The sequence below is a fragment of the Solanum stenotomum genome, unplaced genomic scaffold (assembly GCF_019186545.1).
Source record: "Solanum stenotomum isolate F172 unplaced genomic scaffold, ASM1918654v1 scaffold11069, whole genome shotgun sequence".
Lineage (NCBI taxonomy): Eukaryota > Viridiplantae > Streptophyta > Magnoliopsida > Solanales > Solanaceae > Solanum > Solanum stenotomum.
This window is the reverse complement of record NW_026021380.1, coordinates 125,925-152,224: the sequence shown is the minus strand read 5'-3', so window position 1 is coordinate 152,224 and position 26,300 is coordinate 125,925. Positions and strand designations below refer to the sequence as shown.

At 33.2% G+C, this 26,300-nt stretch overlaps 2 protein-coding genes across 2 annotated transcripts; one reads left to right on the top strand and one right to left on the bottom strand.

The window, feature by feature from the left end:
• The first annotated feature begins 11,350 nt into the window (after positions 1 to 11,350).
• Positions 11,351 to 14,136, top strand: LOC125849818 (probable mediator of RNA polymerase II transcription subunit 26c). The gene is made up of 9 exons (XM_049529787.1): positions 11,351 to 12,001; positions 12,082 to 12,150; positions 12,232 to 12,314; positions 12,457 to 12,530; positions 12,651 to 12,712; positions 12,884 to 12,917; positions 13,024 to 13,154; positions 13,724 to 13,814; positions 13,920 to 14,136. The coding sequence occupies exons 1-9, from the start codon at positions 11,609 to 11,611 to the stop codon at positions 14,027 to 14,029; spliced, it is 1,047 nt and encodes a 348-aa protein (XP_049385744.1). The 5' UTR covers positions 11,351 to 11,608; the 3' UTR covers positions 14,030 to 14,136.
• Positions 14,137 to 18,762: 4,626 nt separating this feature from the next.
• On the bottom strand, positions 18,763 to 25,613 carry LOC125849827 (uncharacterized). Its single transcript, XM_049529795.1, has 3 exons — positions 25,112 to 25,613; positions 23,216 to 24,575; positions 18,763 to 20,214 (listed from the first exon to the last, which is right to left on the bottom strand). Exons 1-3 carry the CDS (start codon positions 25,500 to 25,502, stop codon positions 19,065 to 19,067), a joined length of 2,901 nt encoding a protein of 966 aa, XP_049385752.1. The 5' UTR covers positions 25,503 to 25,613; the 3' UTR covers positions 18,763 to 19,064.
• Between the last annotated feature and the right edge of the window lie 687 nt (positions 25,614 to 26,300).

The window sequence follows — 26,300 nt, the reverse complement described above, 5'->3', positions numbered from 1 at the left end:
AGTGCAAGCGATAAAAAGATAATTCTCTTCCTTGTTTTCTGTTGCTGCAAAATTTATTTTTTGATGTTTATACCAGCAATCAGCCCTTATATGTCCGTAACGCTGATAGTGATGACACTGAATGCCATTTTTTGTGTTACCTTGCCCATTGAACTGCTTGTGTCCATCATTTCTTCCTCTGCCCTTTCCATAACCACGACCTCGACCACCGCAAAAGCCTCGTCTTCCTCGACTTCTGCTTGCTGGACCATTATTTTCTCCATATTTGGTGGCTAAATCTTTAACTTGAAATGCCTTCTTTTCATTCTTTTTAGTGGATCGATTAATTCTCGCCTCATGAGCTTGAAGAGATCCCATCNAATCTTTAACTTGGAATGCCTTCTCTTCATTCTTTTCTGTGGATCGATTAATTCTCACCTCATGAGTTGAAGAGATCCCATCAGTTCATCGAAGGAAAAGACGGATAGATCCTTGGATTCTTCTATCGCAGCAACTATGTGATCAAATTTTGGAGTTAGGCTTCGCAATACCTTTTCCACAATGGTCTGATCAGTTACCTTCTCTCCGTAGGATCGCATTTAACTAACAATTATCGTTACTCTTGACGAAAAACCAGCAATGGATTCTCCACTGTTCATCATCAAGGTTTCAAAATCACACCGAAGTGATTGCAGTCTCACCACAATGACCTTTGAATCGCCTTGCTCTTTCTGGAGAATCGTCCAGGCTTGTTTGGATATGGTTGTTGTTGCTATCTGTGAAAAGACACTATCATGAACAACCTGCTGAATAAAAGCCAGCGCTTTAGCATCTTTTTGCTTGTTGCTTCGCCATTTGTTTCCTTCGTCGGGATCTGCAAATCCACATTCTACCAAGTCCCAAAGATCTTGAGATTTGAGTATAGTTTTCATACGGATACTCCAGAATTCGTAGCTTTCTCCCTTGAAGACATGAATGAGTGGTTGTGCCACACTCAATGCACTATTGCTACTTGTCATGGCTGGCTCCGATACCAAATTTGTTGGAGAAAAAGTACAGAGAAATATGAAAATAATAAAAAAGATAAGAAAAACTGCGATTGCGTTTAATTTCAGATTAATTGGAAGTACTAAAATAACAAAATATGCCCACATGATATATAGGCTAAGAGATAAACAACTAATCCTAAAATATAGGTCTTGTAACCCACTATGACACTTAATCAGCAACACTAATGAAACTTGAGTAAATATAGGAAACTACTTAACAAAGACCCAAAGACTAGTTCTGCTAAACTACCCATGTCCCAATTCAGTCAATCGTTTTGAATCACTCTTTAACAGTTATGTCATATGATAGATCGAGGTATATCTAAGTTAAGTTAGTCAAGTAGAAGAATATTTTTAAGATTGTCAGTAATTCGGAGACGAAATTAGTAATTTGCATCAAATTTTATTATAAATACTTTATCTATATGGATACTCACTAATTATAATTTCTTAATTTTTTCGATACGTTTCTCCATTGTGTTTCGACTTTTTCATGACCTCAAATTCTTAATGTTATGTCTTCCACCTTCTCCATAATCTTTATGTACTTTTCATAGATAATGTCATGTTATAATAATCTTTTGTATGTCTTTTATGAACAACATAAAAATAAAGGTACAAGAGCTTACATTCTATGTACTTGAATATATTTGTCTCCTATGTTATCTCTCTATTGCTTCGTAGTATTTTGTCTCATATTACTTTCATTTTATGTCTTTTACCTTTTTCATGATTTTTTCCTTATATTTTTCATAATTAATGTCATATTATGATAACTTTTTCTATGTCTCTATGAACACTACAAATAAAGATATAACAATTAAAAAGTAAAAAAAATAAAAAAGCTCTCTTCTTTCATTTTTATTTTTATTCTCTTCATCTTTTAATATGTTATTTTTATACTCAATTTAGAGATTTTTTTTCAGTTTTACAAAATCATCAAAAATAAATAATTTATTATGAAAAATTTATATAATCTCCTTTATCTCCTCATTATTTTTCATCATTATGTTCCTTCTTCTTCATGACCTTAAATTTTTAATGCTATAAAATATCCCCACCTTCTTCATGATCTTTCGCTTTCATTATCATGATTAATTAATGTCATATTANATACTTGATCCAAATCTAATGATGATGAAATTACGCTTTACTTCTTCTGTGGTCAAATAAAATTAATTTTTGATTATGAATTTGACATCAAATTTTAAAAAATTTAAAATAAAATTTATGTATTTTAAAATTATTAATAAAAGTATTACAAGTCAGAATAATTAATAATTCAAATTTTTAAAAGGTATATAAGAAATTATAATTATAAAAAAAATTATCTGAATCTTGAAATTTCAAAAGGTGTAACATTAATTGATCGGTGGAATTCCTCCATCCTAACTTAGGGATTCAAGACAAAAATAAATAGTAGCCTGTTTTTTACCTATACCATTAAACCCTATTAACTCAATAGTGTTCAGTTTTCAAGATACATTTATTAAATAAGGACAGTTTAGCAAAAGTAAACTACATAGTATTATATTTTTTAATTTCATAATCAATGTGATCCTTGCTAAGATAACACTTATTTTGAAATTATGTATCATCGTTATAACTGTAATTTAACGCACTAATAACAATGTTCATGCTAGTTATGATGATGATTACAAAATACATCACATTATATCATATTTCAAATTTTACTTATGAAATTACACTGTATATATTAATGTTCATGCTAATTATGATGATGATTACAAAACACATCACATTATATCATATTTCAAATTTTACTTATGAAATTACATTGTATATATTATTGTTATTATATTTTGCATTGTTTCAGATTGGTGACTTGATAGCATAATTTACAACAAGAGTCAACAGGTAGGCCAATGTGGTTAAGATAGAGAGTTTATTATGGTGAAGTACTTTGTTGTACATAGATTGCACAACATTAAGACTAGTTATTTTCTAAGACTATAAATTAGAATCGTATTTAGAATTTAGAAAGGATGAGCGTATTAATATGAAAAAGTGGATTTAATATATACATTTGATAGTTTGACCCTTAAGATCTTACCGCTTGAACTTGTTAAACATTTAAAATTATAGGTTCAAAATTAATTCTTATTGATTCAAAAAGTGATTTTCATGTCAAAGATATTGAGATTGGTTGAACTCGTTGATTGTATGATATATCATCGAGTACTAATAGTTTTTATTTACACATTTGGTTTGATTAAATAGAAAACTTACATTGCTAAAATAGTTAGGAATTTTCAACATGACAAACTTGTAAAATTTTGAAAGGTTAAAATTAAAAAATTATTGATTAGAACGCAAAAAGTGTTACCAATAACCATTTAAAAAGGTGTTATCAAATTTTATGACGAAAAAGACAAGATAGATATAAGATTTGAATTTTCATCCTTACTTAGAGAGGTGCATTCAATCATCACTGCAGTATATGATACTTTGAGTGTGGGTTGACACATCTATATTTAAGTGTTTTTTACTCCCTCTTTTCAACAATACTTGTCCTTTGTTGATTTTGCACACTTATTAATAAACTATAAATAGCTTGAAAAGTATATTACCCTTTGAATATAATGAATACAATGTCTTGAAAATGTAATAGAAGAATGATTATAATTAATGATCAGAGTAAATTAGGATTTATGTAAAATTATTCATAGATTTCAAGTTTAGGGGTGTTTACAACACTTCTCTGGACTTTTTATTATGAGTCTCATGCTCCTACAAGAGTTTGAGATTACTTGTTATTGTTGGAGAAAAAGTACAGAGAAATTTGGAAATTATAAAAAAAAAAAAAGGAAAACTGCGACTGCATTTAATTTCAGATTAATTGGAAGTACTAAAATAACAAAATATGCCCACATGATAGATAGGCTAAGAGATAAACAACTAATCCTAAAATATAGATCATGTAACCCACTCTGACACTTAATCAGCAACACTAATGAAACTTGAGTAAATATAGGAAACTACTTAACAAAGACCCAAAGACTAGTTCTACTAAACTACCCATGTCCTAATTTAGTCAATCGTTTTGAATCACTCTTTAACATTCCCTCTTGATTCAAAACTACAGACACCAAACAATCCTCTGAAATAGCATAATTTCTCCTTCGATAAAGCCTTTGTCAATACATCAGCCAACTGCTCTTGTGTGCTGCAATATTCCAATAATATTTCCTCATTTGCTACCAAATCACAGATAAAATGATAACGAATATCAATATGCTTTGTCCTGCTGTGGAATGTTGGGTTCTTTGTCATGGAGATAGTTGCTTTATTGTCGCAAAATATCTTTGTTGCTCCTATTGAAGATCAACTAACACTCTCTTTAGCCAGACGACTTGACAAGCTGCTAAAGTTGTTGCAATGTACTCAGCTTCTGAAGTTGGCAATGATGTTGTAGCTTGCTTCTTTGAACTCCAAGTCACCACACTTGAATCTAGAGTGAAAACATTCGCCGAAACGCTCAGTCTATCATCCAATGAACTTGCCCAATCACTATCTGTGTACCCGCATAAACTGAAATTATCAATTTTGGAATACCAAATACCAAAGTCCAAAGTTCTAGCAATGCACGACTCTATTTGTTGTCCCATAGTGTACCTTTGAAGGTTGTTGCATAAACCTAGAAATAATACCAACGTGATATGCAATATCGGGTCTAGTATGCATCAAATATATTAGACCTCCAACCAAGCTTCTGAACCTCTTTGCATTTGTCAATTCTTCTTCATTTACCTGCTGCAATTTCTCACTGATATTCATTGGAGTAGTCGTAGGCCTGCAATTAAGCATGCCAAATTTATTAAGTAGGTCTCTAGCATATTTCCTTTGTGAAAGAAATATTCCCTCTTAAATTTGATGAACTTGAAGGCCAAGAAAGTAATGTATTAAACCAATATATGACATCTCAAACTCATTCAAATTTGAGACTTAAACTCTTCCAGAAGAGAACGTGAAGAACTAGTGTAAATGATATCATCAACATAAAGACATACAATAATGAAATCATTACATTCATTCTTCACATATGAGGTAGGTTTATTCTCACTTCTTATGTATCCATTATTGTGGAAGTATCCATCAATCTTGCTATACCACGCTCGAGGAGCTTGCTTCAAGCCATACAACATCTTTTTCAGCTTGTACACCTTTGTTTCATCATCTTCCTTTGTGAAACCTTCAGGTTGTCTGACATAGACTTCTTCTTATAGGTCTCCATTGAGGAATGTTGACTTGACATCAAATTGTTAAACTGCCCATTGCAACTGTACGTGCAGCCAATACTAGAACCAACCTCACTGTCTCAAATCGAGCTACTAGAGAAAATGTTTCTTCAAAATCAACACCATATTGTTGTGCATACCCTTTTTCCACAAGACGAGCTTTGTGCTTTTGTAAGCTACCATCAGCTGCAAACTTTGTTTTGAACACCCACTTCAATTCAATTGCATTTTGTCCATTTGGTAACTTCATCATTTCCCACGTTCCATTCTTTTCGATGGATTTCATTTCTTCCACCATTGCTTTCTTCCATTCTTCTTTTCCAGCAATTTCTTCATAATTCATTGGATCTGAAACAATAAGAGCAAAATGACAAGACGTATAAAGGTTATTAACATACTTGGGATTTGGATTTTTAAGCCGTGTTGATCTTCTTAATGGAATAATCTCATCTGAAGACTCTTCATGAGTTGCTGCAATTGGCGAGCTTTGTGACACCACAGAACAACCTGAAAGTGTACTTGAATAAGTTGGCTCTTTTCCTTCAACTTCAGTGATTCCAAGAGGCATAAGAGTCTCTTGTCGCACCAGTTTTTCACTTCAATCCCAACTTGCATTTTCATTAAATATTAGATCTCTTCTAACTGAGATCTTGCCATTAAAAGGGTTATACAATCTATATGCTTTGGAGTGAGTACAATAGCCAACAAAAATGCATTTTTCAGATTTTTCATCAAGCTTTTGATGAGCTTGTGAACTTACCAAAGCATAAGCAACACACCCAAAAACTCGTAAATGACTTACATTTGATTTCCTACAATGCCAAGCTTCATAAGGAGTTTTATTCATAACAATTTTTGTAGGTGAAAGATTCAGCAAGTAAACAGATGCTGCCACAGATTCTGCCCAGAACTGATTTGCGAGTTCCTTTGCTTGCAACATGCTCTTTGCCATCTCCACCACAGTTCGGTTCTTCCGTTCAGCAACACCATTTTGCTCAAGGGTATAAAGAGTTGTTAACTCCCTATGGATGTCATTTTTTTCACAAAACAAATTGAATTCGTTGGACACGAACTCTCCTCCTCTATATGTGCAAAGAACAGTGATATTGCATCTACTTTGGTTCTCTACCAAAGCTTTAAACACCTGAAACTTTTCAAAAGTTTCTGACTTGTTTTTCAGAAAATACACCCAACTCATGCGACTATAATCGTCAGTAAACAACAAGAAATAACGACTTCCACCTAAGGACTTAGTCTGCATAGGACCACATAAGTCAGCATGTATTAATTCTAAACATTTAGAAGCTCTCCATGTCTTTCCAACAGGAAAAGATTTCCTAGTTTGTTTCCCATAAATGCACCATTCACATAAATCAGGAGAACTAATTTTTGGTAATCCAAGAACCATACCTTTATCACCTAGCAATTTAAGGCCGTTTATGTTGAGATGACCGTACCTCAAATGCCACAACTTTGAGTCATCCTTTGCACTTGCAGTAAGGGCAAAAATTTCCATAGCAAAAACATCTAGCGGAAACATCTTGTTTGGCGTCATGGTGATATGAACCTTTTTGCCAGACTTCTTACTTGTAATGACCTAAGCATCATCATCAAACCAAAGAGAATATCCATTAGTCATTAGTTGCCCAACACTCAACAAATTATATCCTAAATCGGGTACAAATTGAACATTATCTATCATGTTTACTTTGTCTTGATTAGTGTCAATGCTCACCATGCCTTTTCTTTCAACCAGTAACTCTTTTATATTGCCAAGCTGCTCTTTTTTATTTTGCTTCTCGTCAAGCTCATGGAACAAAGATTTGACACCTGTCATATGATTTGAACAACCACTGTCTACAAACCATAGATCACTTGGCTTATGATCTGTATCAGTGCAAGCCATAAAATGATAATTCTCTTCCTCGTTTTCTGTTGCTGCAAAATTTAATTTTTGATCTTTATACCAACAACCAGCCCTTATATATTCGTAACACTGATAGTGATGACATTAAATGCTTTTTTTTGTGTTACCTTGCTCATTGGACTGCACGTGTCCATCATTTCTTCCTCTGCCCCTTCCATAACCACGACCTCGACCACCGCGAAAACCTCATCTTCCTCGACCTCTGCTTGTTGGACCATTATTTTCTCAATATTTGGTGGCTGAATCTTTAACTTGGAATGCCTTCTCTTCATTCTTTTTTGTGGATCGATTAATTCTCGCCTCATGAGCTTGAAGAGATCCCATCAGTTCATCAAAGGAAAAGACGGATAGATCCTTGGATTCTTCTATCGCAACAACTACATGATCAAATTTTGGAGTTAGGCTTCGCAATACCTTTTCCACAATGGTCTGATCAGTTACATTCTCTCCGTAGGATCGCATTTGACTGACAATTGTCATTGCTCTTGACGAAAAATCAGCAATAGATTCTCCATTTTTCATCATCAAGGTTTCAAAATCACGCCGAAGTGATTACAGTCTCACCACAATGACCTTTGAATCGTCTTGAAACTCTTTCTGGAGAATCGTCCAGGCTTGTTTAGATGTGGTTGTTGTTGCTATCCGTGAAAAGACACTATCATGAACAACATGTTGAATAAAAACCAACGCTTTAGCATCTTTTTGCTTGTTGCTTCACAGTTTGTTTCCTTCGTCGGGATCTGCAAATCCATATTCTACCAAGTCCCAAAGATCTTGAGATTTGAGTATAGTTTTCATACGGATACTCCAAAATTCGTAGCTTTCTCCCTTGAAGACAGGAATGAGTGGTTGTGCCACACTCAATGCACTATTGCTACTTGCTACTTGCCATGGCTGGCTCTGATGCCAAATTTGTTGGAGAAAAAGTACAGAGAAATCTGAAAATAATAAAAAAGAGAAGGAAAACTGCGACTACATTTAATTTCAGATTAATTGGAAGTACTAAAATAACAAAATATGCCCACATGATATATAGGCTAAGAGATAAACAACTAATCCTAAAATATAGGTCTTGTAACCCACTGTGACACTTAATCAGCAATACTAATGAAACTTGAGAAAATATAGGAAATTACTTAACAAAGATCCAAAGACTAGTTCTACTAAACTACCCATGTCTCAATTCAGTCAATCGTTTTGAATCACTCTTTAACAGTTATGCCATATGCCAGATCGAGGTATATCTAAGTTAGGTTAGTCAAGTAGAGGAATATTTTTAAGATTGTCAGTAATTCGAAGACGAAATTAATAATTTGCATCAAATTTTATTATAAATGCTTTATCTATATGGATACTCACTAATTATAATTTCTTAATTTTTTCGATACGTTTCTCCATTGTGTTTCGACTTTTTCATGACCTCAAATTCTTAATGTTATGTTTTCCACCTTCTCCATAATCTTTATGTACTTTTCATAAATAATGTCATGTTATAATAATCTTTTGTATGTCTTTTATGAACAACATAAAAATAAAGGTACAAGAGCTTACATTCTATGTACTTGAATATATTTGTCTCCTATGTTATCTCTCTATTGCTTCGTAGTATTTTGTCTCATATTACTTTCATTTTATGTCTTTTACCTTTTTCATGATTTTTTCCTTATATTTTTCATAATTAATGTCATATTATGATAACTTTTTCTATGTCTCTATGAACACTACAAATAAAGATATAACAATTAAAAAGTAAAAAAAATAAAAAAGCTCTCTTCTTTCATTTTTATTTTTATTCTCTTCATCTTTTAATATGTTATTTTTATACTCAATTTAGAGATTTTTTTTCAGTTTTACAAAATCATCAAAAATAAATAATTTATTATGAAAAATTTATATAATCTCCTTTATCTCCTCATTATTTTTCATCATTATGTTCCTTCTTCTTCATGACCTTAAATTTTTAATGCTATAAAATATCCCCACCTTCTTCATGATCTTTCGCTTTCATTATCATGATTAATTAATGTCATATTATGTTAACCTTTTATATATTTTTATAAAAAAATATGTATATAAATAGAGGATTACAAATGTATATCGTTTTTCTCTGCACTTTAAATTATATCATGTAAAAGAATTAGAAAAAAATATTTAATTTTTTTATATTGCTTCCATCTTATATTGCTTTTATTTTATAATATGTTTAAACTTTTCAACCCTACTCGTTATTTATCGTCATTGAAATGAAATTGAACAAAATAAAAAAATAAAAAATGATGACGATGTATTGTGATTTAGTGTTTTTTTTAATTATTTTGGTCAAATGATGGGTCTCATTTTATTTTTTCTTCATATATAGTTGAGTGATGGTGGACTTGATTGTGTAGTAAAAAAGAAAACTTAAATGGAAATGAACCAATAACAAAAATGAAGGGTCAATTTGAAGATTACAAAGTGTATTAGGAATAAAAAATTATTAATAGAAGATTCAAATAAAATAAAAGTGCTTATAAATTTTTTAAAAAATTGTAAATTGAGAGTGATAAAATTATACAATAATAATCACACCTCGATTCTATATAAATTATTATTTGTTCATGAATTATCTTCAAAAAGTGCCAAAATTTAAGAACTGATCCATACCAATTTTGGGATGAAATTTTACTTTCACCTCACTCACATAAATCTTTAATCTTTTTCTAAATAAATAGATGTCCAAATACAATTACAATATCCACAAATTATTTTTCTAACAAACTTCAAAAACTTTTTTTTCTTTAATTAAATCTATAACCAAACGCTAACTTAATAATCAAATTATAATTTTATCTATTTTAGCTTATAAATTATGTCTATTATTACTTGTCCATTATACTAAAAATAAATATTCAATCATATTTATCTAGATAATAAATAGTGAACAATTATTATAGACGAAGAACATTTCTTACATTTTGTGTTTAGCATAGTAAAACACATATATAAGTCAAAAAAAACTTTAATAAAATGGTCAAACTTATCCAAATGATCAAATATCATCAATAAATACAAACCAATTTATATTATATTATAATAAGATAGATAAATTAACTTCATTTTCTTTTTTACTTTTTTGCCCCTTTTTTAACTTTTTATGGAAAAAATACATAATTGGAGGGAAGTATATAATTATAATAAAGATAAGTATTAGCCCGCCAACAAAAGAAGCCAAATCCACCAATTCCACTATCCCAATACACTAAACTTTACTTTCCCTCATATACAAACAAAAATGCCCACTACATTCTAGTGAGAGAAAATAAATATATATATATATATAGAGAGAGAGAGAGAAAACACAAAAGCATCAAAAACCATTTGTTGCTTCACAGCTCACCCCTTAGTATTAATTAAAAATGACTAATCTTACTATTCAATTTAATTGTCTTAGTTTAAGTCTACATTAAACTGTATATTTTTTGGAATTTTATAATTTTAAATTAAAAATATGTATCTCCTCTTTAGTTGTTATACCTTTCTTTTTTAAAAGTCAAATGATATGTATTTTGATTAACATTTTAAGATGTATTTTTTTATTATATTGATATAAAAAAACATGCAATTTATAGTATTTTATGTATTGTTTTTGAATATATAATTTTTTTAAAAAATATCAAATTAATTTAATTTAACTTTGAAAATTAGTTAAATTGGCTCTTGAAAAACATAATATGACAACTAAATATTACGTTTTTCGAAAGTCAATTTGCCTAATTTTTAAAGCTAAATTAGATTAAATTAATTTGATATTTTAAAAATAAATTTTAGATATTCAAAAACTATACATAAGGTACTACAAATTGCAACATTTTTCATATTGATATAATGAAAAAATACATCTTAAAATGTTATTCAAAATTCATATCATTTGATTCTCAAAAATAACAAACTATAACAACTAAAAAAAAACAGAGAAAATTTTAAAATATTCTTTAATTTTTTTTAAAAAACATAACTTTTTCTTTAAAACCTAATCAAACATCTAAAACTTGACTCTCGAAAATCGAAACGTGACTGTTAATCACTTTGGCTTCCCAAAAATTTGTCATAATTAACAAAATAACCCAAAACATAAGCCCAAAGAGATAGAATAATAAAAATTATTCCAAAAAAATCCTCCATATTCTTCTGCCCTTTCTTCCCCACCCACCCCCTACGCCTCTTGTTATGTGCTGTTCTCTGTCTGGTTTCTGAAGACGACTCGTAAAATCATCTAAAAAATTCCCATAATCAGATCTAACAAAAATGGTTCCTATTACGGCGTCGTTTTCTTCTGATTCTTCATCATCATCCATGGATCTACTCATGTAAATTCCAATAATATATTCACCAATTTTTCCGGTAGATTATTCCTAATGGATTTGGATGAATTCCGGTTGATTCTATCGGAATCAAAGGTAGATGTATGGACGATGATTGATGCGGCGATTTCTGTTGCTGCAGTTGACTGTGCCGATGAAATGAAACGTCGACGTGATGGAATCGTTGAAAAATTGTACTCCACGCGCTCCCGGAGCTCAGATGACGTTGGTAATGGTCAGCATAGGTTAGATAACGGTACTAGAAATGTGGAGATGATGATGAATAAGAGTCCGTTAACACCGGAGTCGAATCAACGGGAGAAGGAGAATAGTAATGAGAAGAATGAGGAAGAGGAAGATGCAGATCCGTATGGAGGATTGTTTGATGATGATGATGAACAAACTCAAATTCTTACAATCAAACAACAGCTTGAAAATCCACAACTGGTAGTTTATTTATTTATTATTATTATTTTGCTTTATGTTTGAATTGATTGATGATTGATTTTATTTAACTTTTGAATTAGTCGGATGAGGATGTGGTTGACTTGCTTCAAACTTTAGCAGATATGGATATTACATTCCAAGCTCTTCAGGTGAGTTTTTTGTTTGGTTTTGTATTGATTTATTGTTGTTTGTTCCATTAAGTTAGTGTTTGGATTGAAATTATTTGTTAGGACACTGATATTGGAAGGCATGTGAATCAATTGAGGAAGCATCCATCAAGTGAAGTTAGGAGATTGGTGAAGATGCTTGTGAGGTTTGATTTTTTCATGAAGTTTGTTGTGATTTTCTTGGAATGAAGTAGTTGAAGAGTAGTTACAGCTGCAAGTTTATGTGATCTCCTTTTTTTTGGGCGAGAAGTTTGTGTTTGATTTTATTTTTTCTCTCTTTTGTGCCAGAAAATGGAAAGGAACTGTTGATGATTGGGTTAGGCTCAACCCGCCTGAGCAACATGAGTCTGCAAATCTTATTGGTAATGTTATCCACACGAACCAATTGAGTCTCTACTTTGTGTTTTTTGTCTCACCAAAACACACAATAGATAGATGATGAAGATACTGACGTGTTAGTTTTGTTATGGTAATGGGGGCAGCTGCTGATGATGACTCGCCCCAACAGAGTGTACGGAGGAGTCAACAGAATGGTAATCATCAGGTAATTTTAAGGAATTTACTTGTGTCTAGTAGTCTGTTTTCTTGGTTGTACAAGAAAAGCGCATGGAGGGCAGATTGAAAGAAAGAGTGTATGGTCGGAGGACCATTCGTTGTGGATTCTAAGTTTGATATTCTGTATTAACTTCTTTGTTTTTCTTTTTGAATTTTACAGGTTCCTGATTTCGCATACTCACCGAATCCTCGAAGTGAGTATCAAACTGGAATCTGATTCTAACATGTCATTTTGATCCTTTTGCCTAATACATACTCTAGTATGCATTTATCGTCTTTGACCAATCATTTTCCTTTTAGATGGGAGTTCGAGCTCAGACAGGAATAATTCAGAATCAGAGTACAAGCCTAAACCAGTTCCCCAACGGAATGTAACCCCTACTAGACCACTGCAGTCTGCTCCTAAACCTGCTTCGGCTCCTCCCCCAAGTGTATAAAGCTCAACTCTTGTATACTTGCATGGTTTAGTACGACATTCGCTCTTGCTAGTTAAAGAAAGTATGTCAATTAATAATGAGATGAATGGGTTTCCTGCTCAAGGTAGAGTATAGTGACTTGAAGCTCTTTCAGTATTTGACTAAAGTTAGGTTGGTATAGTTTAGCTCAACTACTTCCCAAATAATAATGGTAGCAGGTCGGCAGGTCCAATATGTATACAGTTGACTACTATTGCATCATTCATATTCACATGAATCTTTTTCCATATTAGAGATCGTGTTTAAGTTGTAATTGCTGCAGTATCTATTCCTCAATCATCCACTCATATGATCCCATATAACTAACTTGGTTCTTGAATGGGTGATTTTTAGTTGTGTCTGTAGCCTGTAGGTGCTAATTATTAGCTTCAGTAACTTGCCTAATATAGAAATACAATTCATCCAATTTAGTTAATTGCTGGTGAGGTGCACAACAACATATAATTATATGTCGTGCACCAGACAGTCTGATGGGAGTGAAGTTTTGTAAATATGGAACTGATGTCTGTTCCGGGTATTTGCAGAGACCTCTTCCGAGGGAATCAGCTATAGATATTGAGAGGCTGAATTCAGCAAGGAGGCGGCTTCAGGAGAATTACCAAGAAGCTCAAAATGGTGTGGTTTTGGATTTGTATTATTAGCAATAGCAAAAGTAGAGTTTGTTGCTCTAGTTGGATGGATTTTATTGACTGTTGATGTATTGTTTTTGCTTTTGTGAAGCTAAAAAGCAAAGGACAATACAGGTGATGGATATTCATGAGATTCCAAAACCAAAGAACGGCTTCATTGCCAAGAATAAAGGCGGCTTTCAGGGCAGGCATCATCGTTGATTTTTTCAGAAAAAAAGCCCCCCCGTCTGTATGTACAATAGTACTGCTCCTCAGCTTTAAAGTTCAAAACTCTGCATCTTTTGTGATAACAGGGATTTTACCCAAACGGTTCATCCCTGTTACTTCTACCTTTTTCTTTCCAATCAAAAACAATTTAGTCCTTCTATACTTTTTTTGGTTAACTAATCTATAGCTTTTGTTGGAACGTTATTTGCACTTGGATTTTAAAATTTTCCTCTTAACTGGTTTTGAAAATTATCATTTGTCATGTTTGTTACTTATAGTATTTTTTAACTTAATTTTTAAATATATAAATTTCATTTTAAACTTGTATATATTTCAGTTTTGAATTCAACTGTTACCTGAGTCTGTACTACCTGACACCTTTCTTTCATCTAGGTGTCATTTTCACATTAGGCAAAATATTTGTTTGATATATTAATTTTACAGACAAGCTAAATACGTCAAATACAGAAGTTACTGTGTTGTCTTAAAATAAAAAGGATGGCAATTTATTTTAGTTTTTCTAATTTCAAATACCACTTTTTATTTCAAAGAAATGACTACTTTATTACAATATTTGCTCTTAATATTAGGAATGGCATTGGGGCGGTGTGGTTTTAAGGCTACGCGGGGTGGGTCAATCTCTAGGCGGGGGTGGGGTGGAGTAGGTCAAAGCCTTGATTTTTTGGTCTCCTTCAATATTGCTTTAGATGGTTGCACAATTTTTTTTTACTTTTTAAAATTGGGATTTAGTTTGAGTTTATTTTTAATCATTGGTTAAACTTTTGTTAATGGTAATTTTTTTTTTAATCAAAACGTTCAAATCTGTCCAGGTTCATTTTCTACAAGATGAGTTCTAGGCTACTTTACCCTAAATCCTGTATGAAGGGTAATATATTCCCTTGAAGAGGCATTTTGAATATTCCACGAATTCATGAAATATTTATAAAGAGATTGAATCAAAATCATCATAATTTGAGAAATACACCACTTTTGTCCCTTGAATCATGGAGAAATCTTAAGAGAGAAGAATCAAGGGAGAAATATAATTGTACCATTCCTTTATCAATAAAATATATGTTTCTTTAGATTTTATTTATGGTTGATTTATTCTATATATTTGAAATTTGTTGCAAATAAATTGGCATGTCCGATGGGATCAAATTTGCCCTTCATCTCTTCTCTCACAAATTAGATCTGCAAATTTGAAGTCACAAAATTGTAAAGATGGAAACTCTGTTTCTATGGATACTTCGAGCATCGTCTTCAAGTTGTATCAAGTCTACATTCCGACAAGCCTTGAAGCAGGGAGTATTTATAGACATCGAAATTTTGTAGGACTCTACAAGATGAATTCTATATCAGTTGGGGTCCAAGTTGGGGTTCTTGGAGGCTACTTTAACTTAAACTCTAACTCATGCCTATATAAATGTTATTTATTCCTTTGAAGAGGCATCTCGAATATTTCACAAATTTATGGAATATTCATAAATAGATCAAATCCAAATCATCCTAATTCAATAAATATGCCACTAACGACTCTAGAACCATGAAAAAAAAATCTTAAGAGAGAATCAATAGATGAATAGAATTATACCCGTATTGATTTATCAATAAAATATGCATGTTTCTTCATATTTTATTTATGATTGAGTTATTTTATATATTTAAAATTTATTACAAACAATATCATAACTTAACTCGCTACATTCCGAATCTTGGTACCTATTATTTGGACTCTTGACCTTACTCGTCAAAGCCTCAATTTTTTAATACCCTACTCTTAGCTTAGAGGACCCCTTAACCTACTTCGCGCTCCTATCTCTGCTTTTATAGACTATGTAAACTTCTTACTAAAAACTTATTATTAAATTGTCTCAGAAAGTCTATATTAAAAAAAATATTAAATATAGAGAAGAAATAAATGTTCATCAAGTCTCATTTCAAATTTAGTCTCAATTAAATCCAAAAAATAATAGATAAAAATATATATCTTTTATTCATCCTAATTGAAAACCTATATATATATACACGAGATTAGACATAAATTTTATTGTTGGACATCAAAGCATTAATGAATGGATATTTGAAAATTATGAAGAAAGTATTAACATACTTAAAAATAACAAAAGAATATATTCTCACTTATAGACAATTTAATCATCTTGATGTGATTAGATATTGAAATTCAAATTATGTTGACCGCGTGAATACAAGAAAATTCATATTTGATTATTTTTTCTATTAGTTCAAAAGGCAATATTATGAAAGAGTGTGGAACAGTCTAGTAATTGTATTCATTATGATAATTGAGTTTATGACATGCTTTGAGGTCATGGTTCAAACTAATTAGCTATCAAACATTATTTCAACACTTGAACTAGTCGACTATCATATCATATCATATATATATATATATATAAAAGAGAACCTTAGGCCCGCTTACGTTGCGCCACCACAAATCAGAATTCACTTTTAATTTTTTTAATTTCAAAACTAGCCTTTCTCTTTCATGAAAAGTTGTGACATTTATGAAAAATTGCGATTTTTATGAAGAGTTACGACTTTAATAAAGAGTTACGACTTTTATGAAAAGTTGTGACCTTTCCGAAGGGTTGCAACTTTTACAAATGGCTTAAGTCATACGCAGCCCCTTAAAGTTGTTCGCATAATTCACTTAAACACTTTAACTAAGACTAGTACCTATTGAACACCTCTACTTATTCGGATTTGAACCTTTTAAACACTTTTTTGACAATCAGCTAAAAGATATAAATGTGTGTAATACACTTGCACTGACATGGCAAATTGACAAATCAGTGACGTACATGTGGCGTTTTGAGGAAAAAAAAAAAGAAGAAATAAAGGAAAAGAAAGTTGCAGTGGAATCAACTACAAAACTAATGATGAACAACAAATTCATCTCATGTCTATGGAGTGGAGACATCAACTTATCTCTGAGCAATCAAATGATTTAACTTATTGATGATCAGTAGGGAAAGATTCACAATTCAAATGATTTAACTTATCGATGGAAATTCTTGATTTCAAAATGCCATTCCGTCCGGCCACCATTGTCGTCGTCTCCTTCCAACCCTTTTAATTCAACGATTTTATTTTTCAGATCTAATTTTTCTAAAAGTTGAAAATAGCAAATTACATATATATAAAAATTAATCAATACATGAACCACCTATAATTTTTTAGATACCAATGAAATCATTGACTACATAATCATCTAAGCAAAGCATGGAGAAGGTAGAAGGAGAGGTGATTTCTTTTCTTTTTTTTAGATCTGATTTTTTGAGTACAAATTTAAACTTTTAAAGAAGAAAACAAAGAAAGGAACTTTTCCGATGAATAAGATTGGCGATGGGGGTGGCAACATCGGCGGCAGCTATGGAAAAGGTGGTGGTGTTGAAGAAGTTATGACTAATGAAGAAGGAAGAAGAAAGAGAATAATAAAAAAAAACACTAAAAGTACCCTTCTGACGCGCTAAATGTAGGTGATTTGCACCTTCCTTGCCACGTCAGCAAAAAGTGTTCAATAGGTACTTGTTTTGAATAATAAAAGTGTTTAATAGGTACTAGTCTTAGTTAAAGTGTCTAAGTGAATTATGCGGACAACTTTAAGGGGTTACGTATGACTTAAGCCTTTACAAATAGTTGTAACCTTTCTGATAATGCACAATAAACATTCCTCTCATTTTAAAACAACAAAAATTCTGAACCTACTCTTCTTCTTCTTCTTCTTCTTCACAATTAAATATTTGTGTGCTTTGCTCCTGTTGAGTGGCTCACTGACACCATTGCTTATGTTACAGATCCTGGTATGTATTTTTACAATTATTAATTTATGCTTATGTTATTAAGGATAAATGATAAGATGTAATAATTTTCATTTTCCTTTACATTATTAATGTTTGTTACTACGTAATCTTGTATGTAAGACAATATAATGTTTTAGTTTTAATGACTGGTAGGTTTTAAGTATTATTTTATAAATTCCATGATATTAAATTTCTGCACGAAGCACAGATAATTTTGCTAGTACAATCATATAGCTAAAAATTTATTGTGGTAATTCGTAGAAGTCTTTCTTTTTTCTAAAAACGATAATTATCCGAATGGTGCTATGCATATGAAATTGAAATACTTTGCGTTAGAAGAAAAAAAAAATCATAAAAATTAAGGGGTTGTTTGGTAGGGATATTAGGAAAAATAATCCATATATTATGTATAGTATTATTTAGTACTATGTTTGATAGGATATTTGGGTCTATGTATAACTAATCCATGAATTAGTTATACACCCTACATAATATTATAGGATGTATTACTAATACGTTCCATTTGGTGGTATTAGTAATACATAGGATTTAATACAATGAAATCAATCTATGTAAAGACAAAAATATCTTTCAAATCATTTTATTTATTTTCTTGATTTTATGTTTTATATTTGTATTGGTAAACTTATTTAAATAAATTAGCTTACAATTTTATTATTTAGAGAGTTGTTTGTTACTAAATAAATCCAATACAATATTTTGTTACTAAATAAATCCAATACAAATCAATACAATATTTAATATGTGAGTTGTTTGTTGATTGAAAAAGCAAATATATCACTACATGACGTTTGTGATCTTAATTGTATATATTATTTGTTGATTATATATATATATATATATATATTATAGTTGTAGGATTTACTTTCTAGCCCCAATAAATGTAGTGACTTGTGTAGTCGAAAGATTGTCATAGGAACATAAAGTTCCAGCACTTGCAAATATGTGAATCTAATAGTGGTATCACCATTATAAAACCTAACTAAACATAGAAAATAAAGAGTAGAAATCTCTCTTCTGAAAAAGTACTCTGATATACTAGCCTACTATAATCATATATCATAGATAATAAATAGCAAAATATTAGAGCAATGTGTGTGCTATTTGCTAACTACCTATCCTATAAATTGATGTAAAGAAGCCAGACCACATCAATGGTCTTCTCTTCTCAACCATCAGAGCTACACCCTCGTCTCAGGCGACTTCTCGCCTGACTTCTTTAAGCTACCCAATATACCATCAATCAACTTATCCTTAGTGTCCACAGATTGGTCAGTCACAAATGAATAAGTCTTATGCTTTCTCCCAGTGGGAGAGTTCTCCATTTGGTCAACTGATACTGATGTATCTAATTTTGAACAATCGGTTGAAGATTCTAACGTCCCATCAACATCCTTTCTACCGTACCATGAATCAAGAATCTGTAACAATGAGCTATCTTCATCCTTCATTTTTGACTTACCAGTGTCCAGTTTTGTGGATGATGAGGTGTCTTCATCGGAATCAGAGAAGTCACGATCCAATGGGGCTTCATAGTTTCCATGTGTTGGTTCACTTGATTCATCTTTGGCTTCTCCATCAGACCCCAGTTTCATTCTATTCTTGGAAGGGCCTGCCTTAGACACTGGACCTAGTTCCTCCCAACGGGAATCAAACTCGTTATCTTTCCCAGGCAAACTTGATGATTCGTTATCTAAATTGGTTCCAGTAACACTGAGATCACTTTCTTGATCAGACGGCTCATCTGTTTTTAGACCTGGACTTTTCGGGACTTTAGCAGAGGGAATAATATAAGTAGACTCTATTTTTATCCCAGGCATTATCTGAAGAAGATTACTTAACTTCGTGTAGCCAAGCTTATTTACATCCAGTAAATATCCATACTTTTCACGGAATAGAGATCTGAAAGAATTCATGTTGAATCCTTCTGGATATTGCTTTACAATGTCATCCACCAGCTCCTGACAGTCAGTAAGCACCTCATTTCTAGACTTACCAGAACAACTGCCCTGAATGACCGGTCGAGAAACTCCTGTGTGAGGGGGATTTTGGTGTATTTTCTCGCCATCAAGTTTTTGTGAGCTCTTCAAAGTAGATGTATCTCTCGTAATCCTAAACACAGAACTCAACCCATTCGAATTGGGAGAATTACTGTTGATTGAAGCTTTGACTGCTGGCTGAATGAGTTTGTAAGGGAAGGTTCGGGAAAGACATTCATCCACCCATTTCTTATCTGAGATTAGCAGGTCTACCAGACGAAGAGCATCACCTTCACTAAGAGAATTCAGAAACGAAGGACCTTCTTGTTGGAGATTCTGCGCCATCTTGGCCCTGAAGAAAACAACAGTAGCACAAGATCAGAATCCATTATAGAAAGATATAATGTGTCAAATTCAGAGAAATATTGTTTGAGACGAAGCATAAAAAGGAACACTAAGCCGATTCCCACAAGGAAACCACTTTCTGGTGGGAAGGTGGTAAAACATTAGAATTTAGAAATATCCAAGACACAGATGGAAATTATACTACACATTTGAACAAAACCACTCTACTTCAAATGCAAACAGAAGAAAGTGGGAAGAATATTTGGCACTGTAAAATCGATATCACAAATAAAATACATGGGAAAAAAGTTCAAAGAGGTGATTTGCCAAACATTTTGCATTGCTAATCCAACTTTGGGTTTCCAACATATAACTCTATGTTACTAATGCAAAATCAGCATAATGACTACACAGTTCAGTTTCTGGTTAGGGATGGCAACGGGGCAATGTGGATTTTACCTTATGCAGGGTGGTGCGGGTCCAACTTTATGGGAGCGTGTGGGGGGTTGATATGCAGTAAATCATTTGTCTTGTTATCCACTCAAGTATTACATCTACTTCCCACAATAAGGTTAGCAATCAGTCAATAATATGTAGTACTCTCAGTTACATTAAAAAAAAAAAGTTCACACTGTTTTCTGAACTTGAGCTCGAGCTTCAAGCTCAATTATGGCTGCTGTGATAGAGAACTAGATATTTGGGAGAGAGAATGGTAGCATAATATATAGTAATATACACACCGCTGATCTTCACTGATTAATTAGCTTATATAAAAAAAAGAAATTTAAAAATTAAAATATATTATGTGGGGCAGGTTGAAAACAAAAATTTTTGCTATGCAGAGGGGCATTGAGGACTGGAGTAGTTTCCCCGCAACCACACCACCCTACACTGTTTGCCATCCTATTTCTGGTATAAACACTGCATTACTAGTCCTGGTAACTTACTCAAGAATCAATGCATTTTTGCTGAATAAATAAGAAATCATGTATTACCAAATATATGAATTATCGATGTTCGCCTTCTCCCAAGAGAGTTACTTGTGTGATTCCCCAAGGAGTCAAAAGGTTTTTACGTCTTGCTCAAAAGCAATATTTCTCCTCTTATCCAGTCCTCCAAGGGGATAAACAAATCAGTTTTCAGGCTCAGGTTGGATTTATGTATGGGGAAACACATCCTAATATGAAGGATTCTTTCAAGTGGTCAAAGGGTTTTCAAGCACCATTTGATTGGATTAATGTATGGCGGCTACACATCTTAATGTGCGAGATTCTTTTCAAGCGGTTAAAAGGTTTGTAAGTGCCATTTGATTGGATATATTTATGGCAAGACAACCAAATGTGTGTGATTCTTTCCAAGCAGTTAAAAGATTTTCGCATCTTGCTCAAAAGCAGTAATTTCTCCTCTAATCCAGTCCTCTGGAGGAGAGAACGAGCCACGCATTTTCAGGCTTAGGTTGGATTTACGAATGGGGTTACACATCCTAGTAGACATTATACATTAACATGCCATTTAACTTTGCCTCAGCTGACATCTACGACCTTCAACTTTGGGGCACACAAGTAGGCCCTTAAACCTAAGTTGAACAACTAGACACACACATCCTACAAATCAGTTCAAGTGTATCTCACACGAATTGCCACATAGGACTTGAGTGTCTACTTGTTTAAATTTATACAAGTTTAAGTGTCTAACGTCTATGTATTATGCCCATCCTAATATGCAAGATTCATTTGTTTTAGCCAATCCCTATACTAATATTCTTGCATAACTACCTACCACACAACGTATATAATAATATCCAACAACTGGGTGTAGCCTTGGTCAATGAAGTGGTTGAGAACCATAAGGTCTCAAGTTCATTTCCCAGCTGAGACAAAACTACTAGGCGATCTCTTTCCATCTGTCCATACACTTGGTACCTGTTGGTGGGAGGTAGTAGGATGGAACTAGTTGAAGTGCACGCAAGCTTGCCCAAAGATCAAGGTTATTAAAAAAATACAACATCTGAGTTTTAGCCTCCACATTTTCACCAGGTAAAAGAAAAAGGACAAATTGAAACAAACAATTAACCAAATGATCATTCATTATGAAAGGAAAAATAAAAATGGTATTTTGTTGTCAGTTCAATGGTCAGTATTGGTAGAGTGGAGGAGTGAAACTGACGAAGAAGGTGATGAGGAGGTCTTGAAGGTAACAAGGACGTACCCCGGTGGTAATGGTGGAAATAGAAGAAACGATAGGAACAAAAGGAAGAAAAGGAAAAAGCAAAAGAGAAAAAAAGAAGAAGAAAAAGACCATGTAGAAATAATGAAGGTTTAGGATTAGACTAAACACAAATAATTGAGCGTTTAGGTGTAACATCCAATGAGAAAATTGGCAACTGTACATAGAGTGCTTCCAACAGTTTCTCTACTTTTCGTGCATTTTAAGAAGGTGAACTCAATTTCTTTGTCACGCCGCCTCTAAGGGTGTATTGTTTCCACTTTGGACAAGCATAGGGGGCCGCCTGTCTAGTTAAAGTGTGTAACATGACTTTTCCGGACAAGTTTACGGTGCCAACTTATGTATTTTCCCTAGAAGGAGAGAAATGCAACAGAACATACAAAGAGACCACAAAAGATATTGATTACCAATATATTACTACATCTCAAAAGAGGAAAGAAAGCAGGGAAATGCAACTTAACACATGGCCATACTAGGTAAAAGTTAAAACACACATTAACTTTTACCTTTCTCAAGAAGAAAGAACACGAAAAAAAACTTCCCTAACGTCTATGTCAAGGTGTTCATCATAACTCATTTAAGACCATATATTGCATTCAATTAGAAGGAAAAAGTGTTTTATCCTACACAAATGGACCAAACTTAAATGTTGTTGACATAGACAAACAGAGGCATTAACTGTGGCAAAGAAAAGAAGAAGGGAAAAGCTAGCAGAATTATGAAGTAAATTGAAGCCAGATAGACCATAAATACGAAGGCAGAAAGCCTGTTAGAAGGTGTACCTAGTTCTTGATTGCAAGATAAGCACTGAACCTTGGCTTGAAATTAAGAATGATCCCAGGTCTCTCCAAAAGGATTCCTTTGAAAATAATTCCTCTGCCTCAGGGCAAAGTTCTGTCTTCTTGAATTCTTCATGGGATTCTAAGCCTGTTTCTTCCAAGAGATTGGAACTTCTCCAAGATCTACACCAATTCTTAATATTGTTAAGAAGGTTGGACTGCTCGCTACGCTTATCCGTTGTATCCTCAGAATGCATAGAGGATAAATCTTCGGAACTGGTTTTATCACCAGAAGCAAAAGAAGGGGAGCCCTCCGACTGCTCAGAATGACTCTTTAATTCTACATCCTTTACAGCAGTTTTTGACTTTACATTTAATATCATTTCCCCAGAAACAGTCTCCTTGTTCCCAAACCACCTATTCCATAACCTTTTCAAAAAGCCCATTTCAGGTGCGGAACCATGCTGCTCTGCAGTCTGCAATTGACCCTCACTTGCTTCAACAACCACATTCTCAGGTGGGGGCTGGTGAACTTCTGTACATGCCTCCTGTGCTCTCCGCGGTCCCTGCAATTTTCTTAGGGATGTTTTCACTTTTCGTTCAAGGGATTGAGGTACATTCTTGCCCTCCATACAACTGCCTGTCTCACCATTCAATATAGGATTACCAGCAAATTCTGCCTCTCCATTAGTTTCAGGCTCTACACTTGTGCTTGAATTGTCACCCTGTTCAGGAACTTTAGGGTTGATGGTCCGCACCAAATATTTCCCATCACTTACGAACTGGAGTTTTAAAATATTTGGCATGGCCAAAAGAAAACGAGAGAACTTCTTATATCCGTACAAGTCTTTGTCTATATTCAAATTGCTTCTTGCTAATTCTGCGCGAAGTTCCGTAATACTAACTCCTTTGGGGTAAGAATTCAAAATATTGCGGATATGCCTCACTATTGACTTTGGAATGGGCCGACATTTCTGCTCTGAAACAGTTTCGGAAACTTCCTCAGAACGAAGATTTGTGGGTTGTTCAGTAACTGCAAAAGGGTCATCAAGAGGTGCTTTGTAATGCCCATACCAAGAACCATAGGGACCATCTGGTGGCTGGTTAAAATGCTTTCCTATAAGATTTTCACCCTTCAATAACGCATTCCATTGCCACATGATACTAGCTGCACTACAAAGAACGCTAGGAGTATTTTCTGGACTAGCTAGCAGAATGTTGTAGTTGTTCATTCTCAACCTGTGTAATATTCCAGCAAAATCCCTGTCACCTGAAATCAATAAAAGGTGTGCTGGCGGAGGATTTTGAGAAACCCAATACATCAGATCAACAAGGAGAGACCTGTCAGCACTGTTCTTTCCACCTGAAATTAACATAACAAAATGATCAGTAAAACAGTCACGACTACGGAAATGAAGATTAAATAACATGCTACTCATGAGCCTAACAACTCGTGAGTCTCATTTTAGAAATTCTTGTAGTTTACATTTTGAGGACAACATATGAATTTAAGAATTCAAATACAAAAGTAGTTAAAATTACATGGGGGCTAACGATAACAAGAACATAACTATTACACAAAACCAGTATCAGCCACATAAAATCCTCTAACCCCTTTTTTCTTATATGCCAAAATTTGTACTGAAACAGGTATATGGAGTTGATAATCAAGTGTCATACTCAGCTGAGGAAAACTTATCTAGGATTTTAGAACTGAATCGGTCAAACTCAGCGAAGATTACTAATACAATTATGTAAGTTTAAAACTTAATTAGTCATACAAACTCAGTTAAGATTACCCATTGAATTGAGTTAAGTAGGGAACTTAAACTAATTAATGAAATACATCTTAGAAAAATGAAAATGGTAATCAAATTACCATAAAAATGAGAACTTTACCATTAGGAACATGAGCAAGATTAATCCCAGTAGAAGAAAGCGCTTCCTGATTCATCCTAGACAGCTGCAATACATCACCAAAAGCAGTAATATTTATAGGACCCTTAATCCCATTTGCCCTAATAGCCGCAGTAATACTCTGTGCAATCTTGAAAACATTAACACCAGCTGGAGGAGAGCAATTTTCGAAATCCCACCACACTGATACCTTCACATTACGGCTCTCCTCTTCATGACGCCGAGATGGGTATGAAGATTGACCTTGATTTTGAAAATTTGTACTGAAATGAGCGATTTGAAAGCAGGTTCTTGGGTTTGCAGTAGTAGTAGTAGTAACAGTGTTAGTGAAGAGAGAGATTGTAAAAATGGGTCTCGGAAAAAGGCGTTTCATGGTGAAGATTTTGGGGATTAGGGTTAGGGTTTGGAGAGGAAATTGATGATGTTCATTTCAGATTGATACTGCCATGGGAGAAAAATAGAAAGCTTTGAAAGTCGATTTTTAAAGTAAAAAGGGTTTCTGGTGAAGAAGAAGAAGAAAGAGCTAAAACCCTTCAAAAATCTCTACACGTGCACATCACGTGATATAAGTATGGTTTTTATTTATTTTCTTGTATTTGGTAGGTAAACGAAAAATATTACTTCATCCATGTTATTTTAATTAATTTTATTTGACATGAAGTTTAAGAAAATTAAGAAATCTATTCAATCTTGTGGTATTACACTAAAGACATTTAAAATGTATCAACTGTAATTTTTTAATTTTAAACATGTCAGGCAAAAAGTTGAAATTAAGAAATTGTTAAAAGGAAAGAAGTCTTCTAATTGAAATGGACTAAAAATGAAAGTAGGATAAATAAATCGAAATGACCATACGTATGCCCTCTTTCAAATCATTCGATTATTCGAAGTAGGAGTTAGGGTTGGGGTTTCACGCAAAAAAAAAATTATTGGTATAACGAGTTCATGTACTTACAGTTTGGATTACTAGTATTTCCCAAACCTTTAGTATCACACTCAATGAATGTCTTTCTAGTGTTGGGATAACTTCGAACCCTTTAACTCACTTGTATCGGGGGTGAGTATCCTAAAGCATGGGGATGAGGGTACGGATAGGGATAGGGGAGGGGAGGGGAAGGGTAGGGAAGGTGGTGGAGATGGGGGCAACGAATTTGATACCTCATTTTAAAGA

Coding starts and splice junctions, on each gene's coding strand:
- LOC125849827 (XM_049529795.1), bottom strand. CDS start 25,502: ATGAAACGCCTTTTTCCGAGACCCATTTTTACAATCTCTCTCTTCACT. Junction 24,576..25,111: donor TCTTGCTCATGTTCCTAATG/GTAAAGTTCTCA, acceptor TGTTAATTTCAG/GTGGAAAGAACAGTGCTGAC. Junction 20,215..23,215: donor ATCTTGCAATCAAGAACTAG/GTACACCTTCTA, acceptor TGTTTTCTTCAG/GGCCAAGATGGCGCAGAATC.
- LOC125849818 (XM_049529787.1), top strand. CDS start 11,609: ATGGATTTGGATGAATTCCGGTTGATTCTATCGGAATCAAAGGTAGAT. Junction 12,151..12,231: donor TTACATTCCAAGCTCTTCAG/GTGAGTTTTTTG, acceptor ATTATTTGTTAG/GACACTGATATTGGAAGGCA. Junction 12,918..13,023: donor ATACTCACCGAATCCTCGAA/GTGAGTATCAAA, acceptor TTTTCCTTTTAG/ATGGGAGTTCGAGCTCAGAC.